At 48.4% G+C, this 14,536-nt stretch overlaps 1 protein-coding gene across 3 annotated transcripts in view; it reads left to right on the forward strand.

Moving 5' to 3' along the window:
• EPHA1 (EPH receptor A1) overlaps positions 1-14,536 on the forward strand; it is a 63,635-nt gene that overhangs the window by 37,708 nt on the left and 11,391 nt on the right. For 2 of the 3 annotated variants that reach the window (XM_025200775.1, XM_006020964.3), the window contains exons 4-9: positions 2,539-2,929; positions 7,947-8,102; positions 8,407-8,736; positions 10,366-10,490; positions 10,633-10,792; positions 11,713-11,809. In XM_025200775.1, the coding sequence (XP_025056560.1) occupies positions 2,539-2,929; positions 7,947-8,102; positions 8,407-8,736; positions 10,366-10,490; positions 10,633-10,792; positions 11,713-11,809 (1,259 nt within the window). Of the gene's footprint in view, positions 1-2,538; positions 2,930-3,197; positions 3,268-7,946; positions 8,103-8,406; positions 8,737-10,365; positions 10,491-10,632; positions 10,793-11,712; positions 11,810-14,536 lie in introns of all 3 variants that reach the window. The other variant, XM_025200777.1, reaches the window with a different exon arrangement.

Consider the following 14,536-nt stretch of genomic DNA (forward strand, 5'->3'; position numbering starts at 1 on the left):
CTGCCGTGCTGGGGGGGGGGGGCAGTTCACACGTGGTGACTGGCACTGCCAAGCCCTGCACTGCTTTCCCTCAGCCCCCATCCACGTGTCGCCGGCCTGACAGGCACTCCTGGAGTGAGCTTGGTTTGTGCACGTGGTGGCTGCCACCACATCACCACCACCACTGCTGCGCCACTTGCCTGTGGAGCCAGACATATGACTGGCCACAGGAAAGCAGCACAGGGCACGGCAGTGATGGCAGTGGTGTGGTGGTGGTAGTGGCTGCCATGTGCAAGCCACCCCCCCCCCCCCCCGCCACTGCTGCCCTCGCCCCCCCCCCGGCCCTGCTCCTGGGAGTGGGCAGAGAGAGTGAGCTGAGGTGAGGGGTGGGAAGGTGCCACAGTGTGCTGCATGGGGCCGGCAGCACCCGGCACTCCCCTGCCCACCCCCTCCCCTGGGAAACAAGGGAAGTATGGGAAGGTGCCAAGGGAAACGCAGGTGTGCCCGTGGGCATGCTCCATCCCCACCCACCTGCCCATCCAGGCTGAGGGAGGGGGTGATGTTGGGGAAAGCCCTACATGGAGTGCCCGCCTGGCCAGTGGCACATGGAACCGGAGCGGCACATTATCGGCCCTTAAGGGGAGCCACACATGGAGGCGCTGAGCCTGGTTAGGCCAATAGCACCGCTCGCAGTCCACGTGCAGCCAGCTTCCCCCCCAGCCAGCTCAGCCCCAAGCCAACTTCTCCCCCAGCCCTGCCCTGCAACCCCCCAGCCACCTGCAAGTCCCACTTACCTAACCTTACAGGCTCCAAGAAGTAAAGTAAGCCTGAAGCAAGCCTTGGGACTGACTAAGAGGCTCAGGCCCTGCCCTTCCCCCTCTCCCTCCTGACAGGGCTGGGGGTTTCCCGCCCATTTTGCAATCAGCTCCTGCAGGCTGGAACTCTGCCAGCCTGCAGAGCTCTTGCAAATCTGGGAAATCCCCGGGTTTCTCTGCTAAAAGGTAAAATCCACATTTTCTCTGAGAACAATGGGAAGTCCATGGTTTTTTCCATTTTTCTGTGGGAAACAGAAAACACAGATCCCTGCTGATCATCGATTCCAGCCATGCAGACTTTTAACTGCTGACTGCCTACAGCTGGTTCTTAGCCTTCTGCAGGCTAAACACTTCATCACATCCCCCAGTCAGATAATAATCTTCCCTACCCCCTTTCAGTCCCCCGTCCCTCACCCTCCATGCTCAAAAGCACATCCCTTCCGCTCCCCTTCTCTTCTCCCCTACCCATTGCTGCTGCTGTCCTTCATTCCCTGGATGACCCAGGAATATGTGTGTGGAGGGGGGAGGCTCCAGAGATGCTCCTGCCTTGCTCTAACTGGGCTGTACAAGCAGCCAGGCTCAGTCAGGGACAGCAGTGGTGGTAGGCAGGTTCCCTCTCCCTAAGCCTGCATCTAGGATGTCAAGGAATTCCCCAGGGACTGGGTAGGGAGGAGGAACCTGCCCACAGCCATGGCTACTGTTGTTCCCAAATGAGCCTGGCTCCCTGTGGAGCCCACCTGGAGCAGCGCAGGAGTGACTCTGGAGCTGCCTTGTCCCCAAGGCAGCTGAGGACATCAGCAGTGGTGGGAGAGGGTAGGAGGGAAGGTGTTTGAGCATGGAGTGAAACAGAAGGGGGAATTCTTACTTGCTTAGAGGACCCCCAAAAAGTCCCCAACTACTGTTCCTGCAGCATCGATTGAAAGGGGGGTGCATCTACACTACTGGATCCCCTCTGGATCCATCCCTAATAAAACTGGGAGATTCTGGTTTTGTGATTGTGAAATAGTTAATGGTATGGAGGATTAATGTTGTAATATTCAAGAGTCTGAGAGAAGTTGGGGATCAGTTCTCATTGACTTCCACATGTTGTCCAGAGCAATGGCAAATCATATAGCAATGATGCTTCTTATCGAGTCAAGACATGGAAACATACTATGTGACCCATCTGTGGTATTAAAAGTTCTAAAACACCAACCTTTCTCAAACACCAAATTGCTACATTTCACCCATTTATTTCTAATATGCAAACTGAGGAAAATCAGTTTATCTTCTTCATACAATTTGCAAACAGAAAGAGACAGAAAATGCAGCTGAAAGAATGGTTTGCTGCTACTTTTAACTTACACTTTGACAGTTCCCAAACACTCCACTGAGATCAGGGCTCCAGTTTGTTAGATACAAACACAAATAAATGAGCCATGCAGCTGTTGAAGTGAAGCTACATGACAAGTTGAGAAGGAAGAGCAGAAACTAAGGGACCTGGGGAAAGTCTGTAAAATGAGGGAGTCAGTATATTGGCCTGGCAGCAACCTGGAATTGAGCATGGGATAAGTGGAGATGAGGAGAGCTGCATCAGTGACCAGGGATAGAAAAAGGCCGTAAAGAAAAGAATGTGCATAGACTGTATGTATACAGTCTGTTTGGGGCTTTGGGATGCAAGAGGTCTGACAAATGGAGTTGCTTTGGAGCTAAAAGTGCTGCTGCATGCTTATACCTTCTAGAGCCTGATTTTTCTTCTGTTCAGGTCAACACGGTGGCAGCAGATCGGAGTTTCACAAACCAGGACATTGAATCACGGGCCTTGCAGCTGAACACAGAAGTGTGTCCAATAGGGAAACTGTCTCAGCGTGGATTCTACCTAGCTTTCCAGAACTCTGGGGCTTGTGTGGCCCTGGTTTCCACCCGGGTATATTACAAAACCTGCCCAGAGTCAGTCCAAGGCCTGGCCCACTTCCCAGAGACAATAGCAGGCTCAGAAGGGCTGACAGAGGTGTCAGGAGTCTGCGTGGAAAATGCAGCTGAAGAAGCAGGCCTCCCACCCAGGATGCACTGCAGTACTGATGGCAAGTGGCTGGTGCAAATGAGCCGCTGCCTCTGTGACGTAGGGTTTGAGGAGGCTGATGAAAGCTGTGTAGGTAGGTATGCAGAAAAGGGAGGGGATGGCAGAATGTGCAGGAAATTATGGAGATATAGATAGTGATACAATCCGTGAACATATGATTGTTTTCAGGTGGATAGTGAGGTGAGAGTTGCATTAGACTGATTCCACTGAGCCCTATCTTGTCTCTGACTTCACTGCTTCCTATCTCTCTTTATCTGCATCTCATCTCTGCTTTCTGCTACATGTGTATATCTGTGGCTCTGCTATTGTCTTTTTTATTTCTCTCTCTCTGTCTCACTCAGATACAACAATTGCAAACACCCTTCCACTCTCAAACTCCATCCATCAGCCTTCAGCCAGTTTCTGGGAGCTGTAAGTATATCATTGACACCGGGTGCATCTACACAAGATGCTTTACTGCGCAGGAAACTAATTTGCTGCACGGTTAAGTGTCACCGTCTACACATGTGCAACAATTAGGGTTTAGTAGACTAATTTACTGTGCTGCTGGATAGTCCTGTCAAATACAAGTGGTATCAGGCAGAGCAGTAAATTACTGTGCTTAGATGCACGAGTAGATGGTGGCATTGGGATTAGTTTACTCCAACTCAAATTGAGCCAGAGTATATTCAGTCACATTAATTGTACATGTAGATGTGCCCACTGAGTCACCTGACAGCCAACCCTTAACTGGAAGCTGGTTCTCTGGGAACACCCAGGTTAGGATTGAGTAGATATACCATTGTCCCAAGAACTCAAGGAATTCAAGTGTGGGGCTGCCTTTGTTCGGTGGATTTCATTTTTCTATCACAGGGAAGGACATGACCTGTTTGAAACCTGGATCAGAGTCCAGATAGAACGTGCTCATGGGAGGGTATACAAACACCCACCACCTGGATGGGAACACTCAGCAAGCTGAACTAGGATCATTGTAGTTTAAATCTGCCCTTGACAGAGAAGAGAAAAAAGATGCTGGCAAGGGGATAGTCCAATAGTGCAGAGAGAGTTACAGGTTCTGTATTATAGGTGGTGCTTAGGCCTGAGCCACTGTAGTAAAAAGCTCGGCAGGTTCATATGCCATTTGTCTCAAGCTGCAATAAGAGGAAGGGGGAACATTAATGGGAGCCTAAGGATCAGAGATGGAATCTGCATTCTGTCCTAAGGGTTTGTAAGGGTCTTCAATTACACTGTCTTCCTGTTTGCTCGGCTTGGAGGCTCTGAGCTCTATTTGGATGGCTGCTGCCTCCCCACTCCTGCCTTGCTCTGGCAACTGATTGAAGGGTTAAGAGACTACGTATTTCAGTATAGGATCAAGGCCCCTCCCCTCTGCTCTCTCTCCCCAGCTCAGCCAGTTTTTCTACTTATCTGCTGCTGTGCTCTCCCATGAAAGGGTGAAGAACTTGTCTTGCCTGGGCAGGTTTTCACTATCACAGTGCATGGCAACCTCTGCATCACAGCTTCTTCCTATTCAGCCCGAGCACAACAGAAGTCAGAAGTGTCTTCTCTAGGGTTATGAGGAAATGGGGAATTCTCCAAACAGAAGTGTGGAGGGGGTGATATGCCAAGACAAGGAGTGGTGTTATGTAGGTGGATCCAAGATAAAAGAGGATGGAGAACCTGTTTGTGTAGCTGGAGAAGCTTCCTTCTTCCATGTCCTCATTCCAGCCAATTTCCAGCAGAAAGAGACCAAGTGCCTGCATGAACTTGGAAATGACCCAGATTTCTCTCTGAGCCAACTCCTGGGATGAAGACAGGGATCATACCTTGTATCTTTGCCCTCAGAAAAAGGAGAGGTTCCAACTTAAAACCCCACTCTGAGAAGGGAATGAGGCAGGGGTGGGGGAGAAGGGCAGGAGGTTAAAATGCAGGGAGACTATCAACTGACTTGCTCCAGCGGCCAAAGCGTGGGAAGGGAAACTACACTGTCACCTTTGCCCTGTGATAAAAGTGGTGAAGATAAGAGTGGCAGTGGGGGGAGGCAGCTCTGACTTTTATTCAGGGATAGAAAGGAATGGAAGGGTAGTAACCGAAGTGTAAGAAGGTCCCAGCTCTGCACTAACTCAGTCAGCTGCTGGGTGAACTTACAGGTACTGGTACCTGTACATTAAATCATAGTGGTCTCATCCCAAGCACCTCACCACTCTGCACCTGCCTCCAAGCTATGCTTACCCAGGGAGCTAGAACTTGGCATTCAGTGGCTAACCTGAATCCCAAATATTAGCTTACTGTTGTAATATGAATCCTTTTAAATTGCAGCACATACTTCTTTACCCAACCTTTCCCCATCTGACTGGAGTCCAGTTTCCTAACTGAGTGACAAGGAAGCAGAGAGCAGGTGGTTCAGTCTCTTATTGCTGAACTCTTGCATGGCTCATCTTTGTTCCCTTAAGGCTACCAATTACCCCAGTGACAGACATGGTGTAAACGTCTGTAAGACCAAAGGGGAGAGAACCCTCTTAAATGTGTGGTTAAGAGGGGAACTAGGGTTTTTTTTTTTTATATAGAGTTTGTTGTCCCCATCAAATTCATTTGAAGTGTAATTCCAGCCTTCAAGTGAAGCGTAATGCCAGCATACTAAAAGGTGACTGGGGAGGCTGGCGCCAGGAGATTGCTGGCATCAAGGGAGGAGACACGAGGTACAGGGAGTGGGAGAGTCTCAGCTGGAGCTTACATCTCCAACTGGGTAGGTTGAAGGCAGAGGCTCTTTGTTCCTCTTTCTGTTTAATGAGCCCATAAAGGCCCTGTTAAAGATAACTGCTGGGTGGGACCGGATGTTGCAGTGCAATGGCAACAGTGCTCTGGGTTAGTCCTGCACTCCATGCTACCTCCTTTGAGGAATTGCACCACCTACTGCCTACCAGCATGATAGGCTCACTCTGACTTGCATCTGGCTTACTTCCTTTGAAACCTGCTCCTTTTTCCCATTCTTCTGCCCAGAAATCAAGATTCTTTGCCTGAAGCTTTTGGTTCAAGGACACAGGGACTGTTTCCCACTGGGTTGCGGGGGAATAGCATCAGATAAGTGTTTTTGCCCCTCCAGTCACTGGAGGGAGGGAAAGAAGAGGTCTGAAGAAGTTAGTCTGAGAGCTGTATGCTAAGAGTTGTTAGTGTTGGGACTTGGTTTGCTTAGAAGACCTGAATTTGTATTTTTTCTTTCTCTCTGGGATATGATGCTTTGGTTTTAAATCAAACACTGGGGTTTAGTGGCTAGTCATATAGACATAAATACATAGAATATGATCTTTACTCACTAGATGTAAATATATAGACATAAATATATAGAAGATGATCTTTACTCACTCTTGATGGCCTTCACATAGCCTCGCTGTGGCTGCTGCATGATTTCAGTAGCCATAAGGTGACTGAGAAAAATGGACCACATCACTGCAGGCTGAGAGTTATGAGGGATCGGATGAAGGAATTGAATTGTTTCTGGAGTCCTGGGGTCTCCAGTCCAACTTGTGCTTGGCATGGGAAGACAGAGCAGGTGGCCTAGAGCAGGAAACTGGTATTTCTTAGTGGACCTCTTACTGTCAATGCTCTGCCAAGCCAAACTGATTGGAAAATAAAGGATTTTTTAAATCTTAAAATGGGAGGTTCAGAAAGCCTTCCTCTTCACTCTGGCACCAGTTAAATCCCAGACAGAAGAACTGCTTTGAGTCATTAACAGTGAATGGTGCATACCATTTTTGCTCAGAAACAACCTCCCACTGGTGGTTATCAAGGGGAGACGAGAAGCCTGTATCTAGGATGGTTTAGGAATCGTGAATCCCACATCTTTGTAGAGGGTTGGACTAGATCATCATGGACATCAAACTCACCTCAAACCCTGGGTTGGATCCAGATTGCAGGGGCTCATCCCAGGCTGGATCTGTAGGGCCTGCAGCAGCTGCACTGGGTCAGGTGGCAGCAACAGGAATCTGGGGCCAGCAGCAGAAATCTGGCAGCAGCATGGGTCTGTGGGCTTCAGCATGGTTTTGAGGTTAGTGCTGGGGGTCCCCGGACAGAACAGTTCTGGGGGCAGTGATGTAGGTCCAGACACTGGGGGCTGATCAGAGGCATGGGTACAGCAGCTTGGATCAGTAGGCAGCAGCAATGGGGTCAAGTAGCAGCACAAGTCCAGGGGCAGCAGTGGGGCTCTGGGGCCAGTGGCAGGGGTCAGGTAGTGGTGGGGTGAGTGAGGGCTGTATCTGCACAGTCTTCTCTTGTGCCCCTTGCCACTGACAGCAATATCCAACAGGGCCCAGGGACCCAAATTCTGTGGTAGGCCATGCCCCACTAGCCCCATCCCCCAAACTTATGGAAACTGGGACCACCAGATGGAACAGTTCCACAGCACAGATCCAGCCCGTGGGTTATATATTTGCAACCCCTGGATTAAGTGGCCCTTGAAATCCCTGCCAATTCTATGATTCTAGGGGGCAGGGAAGTCTCAGGGAACAGCATTCATTGTCCTCTGTTTTCCATTCATGAAGGAGAAACTTTCTAGCTCCAGTTCAGAGTTTTATTTTAGACCAAGGAAACAAGAAAATAAGAATGAATAAAAGGAATGTCCCCCTGCATGTGTATGTGCATCTTCTCCGTAGCATGCTGCATCAACTGCAGCACAAAGGTGCCCTTTTGGATAAGCAGTCTCCATATAAAAGTATAAAGTGAAGTACTAGCAGTCCCATTAGCTACTAGTGCTAGCCAGCCCATTCGCTACTAGTGCTAGCCGGCCCATTAGCTACTAGCTAGTGAAGTACTAACTTAGCCCAGCCGTTCATGGCCCCTGGAGGTGCAGACTGGTCTGGCAAAAAGCTGGAAAGGATGAGGACCATATCTCTTGGGAGAAATCTCTCTGAGGCTGACAAAAGTCATAAGTACTGTGTTGATTTTTTACAGCAGGGTCCTTGTTTGGCAGGACCTCCCACTTCCAATCTGTGAGAAGGGGGAAAAAAGAAGAGGTACACAGTGGTGCTGAGGTAGAAGATGAAAGGGTGATCAGGGGGACTGCCAAGACTGACCATCAGCTTCCTCCCAGTCCTGTGCTTCCTGTTGTTTCTTTGCAGCCTGTCAGCGGGGATTCTATCGTCACTCTCTGGAGACTGAACGCTGCCTCAAATGCCCCCCACACAGCTCATCCAATGCTTCGGGGGCTACTTCCTGTCCCTGCTATATTGGCTTCTTCCGGGCATCCAATGAGGGCCAGAATGTTGCTTGCACCCGTGAGTCACAACTGGGAAAATGAGAACAAGGGACACTTATATACATGGAAGGAGGCTGCTTCAATGTGCCATACTCTCGCAGCTTCTCTAATTAAGGGGTGCCCCCACCCCTACCCTCTATAAATGCCCCTAAGGGTATTCAGAGAGGAGGAAGTTTGGGGAACAGGGAACCAGGTTAAAATATGGAGAAAGATTGGAGAGGGGGGGTGGGGGGAAATGCACATTGAAAGACATCATGGGGAAGGTATGTGCTAAGGCTGAAACTTCATGCTAGGTCTAATCCACCTTCTTTAACTCACTGCAGGCCCTCCCACAGCTCCCCGCAATATCAGCTTCTCCTTGATGGGGACTCAGCTCTCCCTTTGGTGGCAGCCACCCAGCGACCTGGGTGGACGGAAGGATCTTACTTACAATGTCTTATGCCAGCACTGTCATCTTGTGTGTGAGCCATGCAACCCTGGTGTGGTCTTTTCTCCCAGCACCTCAGGCCTTACCGAGCCATCAGTGGATGTGGACAGCCTAGAGGCTTACACCAACTATACATTCACTGTGGAGGCACATAATGGTGTCTCAGAGGTTGCTGTCACTTCTCAACGTGCTACTGCTTCCATCTGGGTCTCTGTTGGGCATGCAGGTAAGTCTGTAAGATGGAGAGGTGGATCAGTGTTTCCCTGTCCATTGAGAAAGAGAGGCCTTGTAGGTCTAAGAGGTTTCTCCATCTTATTTCTTCACACCACCAGCAAAGGACCCTGCTTTCTGTCTGTTCACAAAGGTTTTAAAATATCTTACATGTGAACTCTGTCATGCATTCTCCTTTTTTAAGCCACTACAGCTGAAATAATCATACAAGAAGAACAGTAAATTTCCTAGGTGCTTTAGAAATACACTGCAACCCAGTTCTCTCCTCTGTTACATCGGAGGCAGTCCCATTGCCTTGTACCCCATGGCACTGAGCCTGTTGAGCAAGATATATTTTCTGCCATATATGCAAAAACAAAAACAAAAAACCAACAACCCTCAAATCCTGGTGGAGCTTTAAAACAGAAACTTTAAACACGGGAATAGGGACGCTCAAAGGTGCAGGTCTCACATCCCTGCTCATTCAGCCATTTGGCATCTTTGAAGAATATGGCTTTCATTTGATAGTTTGGCTGTCCTGGCCAATGTAAAATCTGTGTAAAATGATTGTAAAAAAGCAACATCTTCTTACTTAACAGACCTATCCTTATGCACTTTCAGGGTCACCACTGCTAAGTTTAATGACAAAAAATATAATTTTAATTGTGTTTTTATTCCCTGTTCCCCCTGCAGAGCCAGCACAGCTCAGAATTAATACACCATTAACAGAAATATTTGTAAAGTTCCCAGGACACCAGCCCAAGCCTGGGAACAGTTGTGAGGTTGTATGGGTGACCCTATGCCCTGTATAGTTTTTCTTACCAGTGGTGATGTAGAATAAGGAAAGACTAGGCCAGATTCTATTTAATCTATTCGACATCTATGTGAATGTAAGCTCCTAAGTGCAATTCTATTCCATCCTGCTCAAGTCCTGAAAAACCATTAATGCATCTACATTTGCAGCTTACTGAATCACAAAAAATCAATGAGAAGATAGAGGACCCATCTACTTTGTGTGTTAAGATTTTCTCAGAGACTTGAGCAGGGTGGCATAGATTCATACTTAGGTGCCTAAGTCCCTTTATATTCCTAATAAGTGAAATAAGCAAGGCCCATCCTGGCTTGTCTCTTGAATCCCAAAAAAGCATTAGAGAACAGCTTTTTACTCACAAAAGTAGGAGGTTTGCTCTGGGCTAACTGAGAAATGCAGAGCCATGCCCATACAACATGCATTGTGGTTGTCTTAACATTGCTGTGGGATCCCTAACTTTTAGCATTTCTTTTTTTCTTTCAAGTTTTCACATTAATGCCGTACTCAGTAAAATTACTTTGTGTAGTGATTTCTTGATGATCAATATGGTAAGTTGCACCGCTTCTCAGCTCTCTCCATTACCAGTGCAATTACAACTGGAGATCTTTTCCCCTTTAGGCATACTAAAGAAGGATAAAGTACTTGATAATCAGCAGTGGCAGTGAGAAGGAAGTCCATACCTGTTGCTTGGGTGTTGGGGATGGGTGGTAAGGGAAGGAAGATGGGAATAGACTTAAAAAGAAAAAAGAATGGGTTCTGGGAAGAGTGGGAAGGGGCTGTGTGTACCCTATGCTTTCCTTTGCTCATGTATCCTCTAATTTTTCTCCCCTGCAGCACCAGTGACAGTTTCCCATGTGACCCTTTTGCAGCGTGATGACAGCAGCCTGTCTTTCTCATGGCCAGCCCCCAAGCATAGCAGCAGAAGTTCAGTGGAGTATGAGGTTGTGTACTTTGAGAAGGTAAGAGGTGCCTTTTCTGTGCTAATTTTCCTCCCTTCCCCTCCCCTCCCCTTCTCTCTTCCGCCCTCGCTAGAAAAGGTCTCCTCCTCTGTTTCCATATTACTGTTCACTGAAGAAATCATTTGTTTCCTGATTCCTGCAGGGAGAAGAAAAACTCTATGGAGTTAAACACTTGCAGGAACCCAATGTGACCCTGACAAACTTACAGCCAGACACAGCCTACCTGCTTCGTGTGCGATCCATCACACCCCTTGGTCCTGGTCCCTTCTCCCAGGACAAGGAGTTTCGCACCCTCCCACCTGGTAAATGGAGTAGGGAAGATTCTCATTTCCCTAATACTTTCTTCTGCCACACACACACACATGTGCACATACAGAAACTAACCCTAACCCTGGATGACAATGAAGCAGAAAATTTCCACTACTATCTACCATTTTATCCAGTTAATTTTAAATGCAAGATGCAGAAAATCAATTGAGGCAGAAGACCCTTCAGAATGTCCCTTGTGCAGTTCTCACCAAAACAGCTTGTTTTGCCTGTGCTATAAAATCACCTCACTGATAAACAGTGCAACCCCACAGACCTCACTCTTATTTCTATCCTTCCTAAACAGCTTATACCTTTCAGTGCCCCATGTTCCAGGCATGGCTACTATGGCTCCATGTTTCATTTACTTCTATTTTGTCTAGTTTCACAACACACACCAGAAGTTCAAGTTCTTCCATTTTATTGCCTGAACTCACTATGTTTGTATACATACATTTCTGTTGTTTCTATTTGGCTTTCTCAGAAGTCCCAAGTAGAATAAGAGCAATCAGATTGCTGACTGGAACACCACCCTGACTTCCATTGTTATCAGTGTTGTTGCTATCCATTTCCCTTCCACTCGTTCTGCCTTTTATCTTCAGGTTCCCTCCCATTGGCCACGTCTACATGAGACGCTGACTGTGCAGTCATAAACAAGTACTAAATGAGTGCACAGTAACCTGAATTACTGCACAGTAGCACCAATGAATGTATTTTTGTGACACTACTGCGCAGTAGTCTAATACTACTGTGCAGTAGTGTCACATCATTTTTTCCCATGCAACACTACTGAGCAGTAGTACTGGGCTACTTCACAGTCAGCATTTCATGTAAACACAGCCATCGAGTATTTATTCCTAGAGTAGAGATCCTATGGTTTTTCTCCTAACCCAGTCCTGTCCCTTTGTCTCCACAGATAATGGGGCTCTTTCCGGTGGTGTGATAGTTTCTATAATCTTTGGAGTTCTGCTGTTCATGGGGCTGAGTGCAGGACTCTTCATCTTCTGGAGAAGGTAAGTGCCGCAATTGCTGGCACAGGAGAGGGAGAGGCAAAGCTGTGTAATACAGAAAGAGACACAGGAAGGCAAGGGGTGGCCATGCCTGCTTATTTGAGAGTAGAAAAAGTATAAATTGGGGTGACTGATTAGTCATGGAATTGATTGATTAGAAGTGAAAGGGGAGACCCAGTGCAAGTGGAACAGAGAATATGCTTATGCTGCTCAAGTTAATGTGCAGGGTTAATATGTGATTTGTACATTACCTGTGTCAAGCTGGCACTTGCTGCTTTGAAGACATAGAAAGGAGAAGCAATTCCATTTTCTTTAGGATGTGATGTCTTTGTGAGCCTGCCATGTCACTACAGGGGTGTATGGACTAAGCCAGGCCCTGCCCATTCTCAGCCACATAGAACAGATGCTGCTTCTTGAATGACTTAGTTGAAACAGCACCTCTCTCCAGTTTGATCACATCGGTATTTCATGGGATTTCAGCAGAAATCTGTCTCCTACATTACAAAAGGTGATCCAGATTAGCCCTGCTCCAGATGTCACAAAACTTTGTAGACACTTAAGTTCAGGCAGGGCTTCCATTTTGAACTGCAAAATCCCCCAAATGCTCGGGCTTCTGAGCATGTTCAGAAGCGATCAGAAGTGGTCCAGTGACACTTGCTTGAGCCCTGTTGTGATACAGATTGATTCTAGAAAGACAGCTAAGTTTCTGGAATGACTTTCTCCATCAGGTGTGTTTAGAGTACACATAACTTGCTCTGATATATTGAGTCCGGTTCAAAAATACTGCTGGGAGTAGGGAACAGAACCTAGGCCTTTTTCTTCCCAGAAGACTATGCTCACCCCTGGGTTACAGTCACATTTCACAGAATCTGGAATTATTGAAAAGCAGAGCTGGAAGAGACCTCTAGGCTTGGAACAAACATTACACATAAACTGGTTTAAGTGATCAGAAACTGGTCTAAACCTGTAACAGAAGTTCAGTGCACATAGGTTTCAAAATGGCCTTAACAAATTTAAGATAAGCCTGGGTGGATGTAGTATCAGTCTTAACTGCTTTAGGTTACACTAGAGAGAATTGTTAGAGAGAAGGTTCAGGCTGGACATCAGGAGGCATTACTTTACAGTTAGGGCTGCCAGACTCTGGAATGGGCTCCTAAGTGAGATGGTGTTCTCTCCTACCTTGGGGGTCTTCAAGAGGAGGCTGGACAGATATTTGGCTGGGGTGATATGACCCCCGCGCCTGTTCCTACCCCGGGGCAGGGGGTTGGACCTGATGATCTGTTTAGGTCCCTTCCGACCCTAAGCACTATGATACTATGATACTAGTCTATAGAACTTCTGTCCCAGATCCCTTCCTGACTCAAGTTACCTCACAATCCCCCAGAATCCTTGGATGCCTTGCGCGCCCCCTGATTATCCCCCCCACCCCCAGGCAGGTCGCTAGCTTCAACTATGCTCATCTACTCTAAGTTGTCAGCTGCAAGTGGGGGGCGGGGAGGGAGTGTCTATAGCTCTGTATTTATTTCTCTTTATATGGCATCCCTAGGCAGGGATGGCATTCAAACACCTGGGAGCAGGACAGAGCAGACAGAGTGAGCCAGCAGCAGCTGCCCCCATGCTGCTAGCATTGTAGGGGGGAGAGGGCTTGTGTATGCAGGGAGGAGTATAGTTTCCTGGCAGGGGGTAATGGTCTCTGCTCTGCAAGAAGAGCGAGTCTCTGGGCTCCATCCCTGGCTGTTGGCATCAGGCCAGGGCAGGTGGAGCAGTAGCCCCAACCCCTTCTGCCTCGGATCCCAGATCCTAGGCAAAGGACACAGCCCTGGCTGCCCTCTGCAATTGAGGCAGGAGTGGGCAAAATATGGCCCATGGGCCAGATTTGGCCCATCAAATGATTCTATCTGTCTCGTAGCTGTTCCTCTGAAGGAGAATCGTGTTGAACTCATGGCTGCCCTGGCTTTCAGCACCTCTCACCTTTCTAACTTCCCCCTGCTGTAGCTGGCTGCAGTAGCAGCAGCAGCAGCTCTGGCTTCAGTGGCCTGACAGCCACTACTTTTTCCGCATCAGCCTGCCCTGCCTCCCATCTTCCCCTTGAATGCTCCAAAGCAGGAGACAATGAGCTTCTGACCAGGGGCCAGGCTTCTGACACTGCAGCAGTTCGCAGATTAGACAGCCCAGCTGCTGGCAATAGTTGAAGTTCAAGTAAGTTTCTTCCCGCTGGCAGAGGGTGCAGGGGGAAGAGAGCCAGAAGCCATAGGTTATCCAGACCCTTCTGTGCTTGGGCCTGGTAGGGGCGCAGGCACCACTAACACGGTGCCATACTGTGTTCCCAGGTGCTGCTTTGGGCCCTGCCACATGGCTGCAGCTGGAGCAGCTGGTGCAACTCCTGCCTGACTCTGGCGCAGAGCTGATGCCTGACCCTGGCACATGGCAGGGTCAAGCAGGAGCTATGCCAGCTACTCCAACTACACCCACATGGCCTGAAGCGGCACACGAGAACACAGTACAGCACCGGTACAGCTCAAATCATCTGCAACTCCCAGCTCCCTTCTCCCTCCCTTCCCTGCCCTGAGTCCCTGGCATGTGACTGGGTCAGGCTGGTGAAACACTGTGTTCCCATGTGTCGCTTCAGGCCACATGGGTGAAGCTGGAGTGGCTGTTGTGGCTTCTGCCATACCCAGCTACATACTGGAGACTTGGGGAGGGTATGTAGTGAGAGCTGAGAGGAGCTTT

The sequence above is a fragment of the Alligator sinensis genome, unplaced genomic scaffold, assembly GCF_000455745.1.
Source record: "Alligator sinensis unplaced genomic scaffold, ASM45574v1 scaffold161_1, whole genome shotgun sequence".
Taxonomy (NCBI): domain Eukaryota; kingdom Metazoa; phylum Chordata; order Crocodylia; family Alligatoridae; genus Alligator; species Alligator sinensis.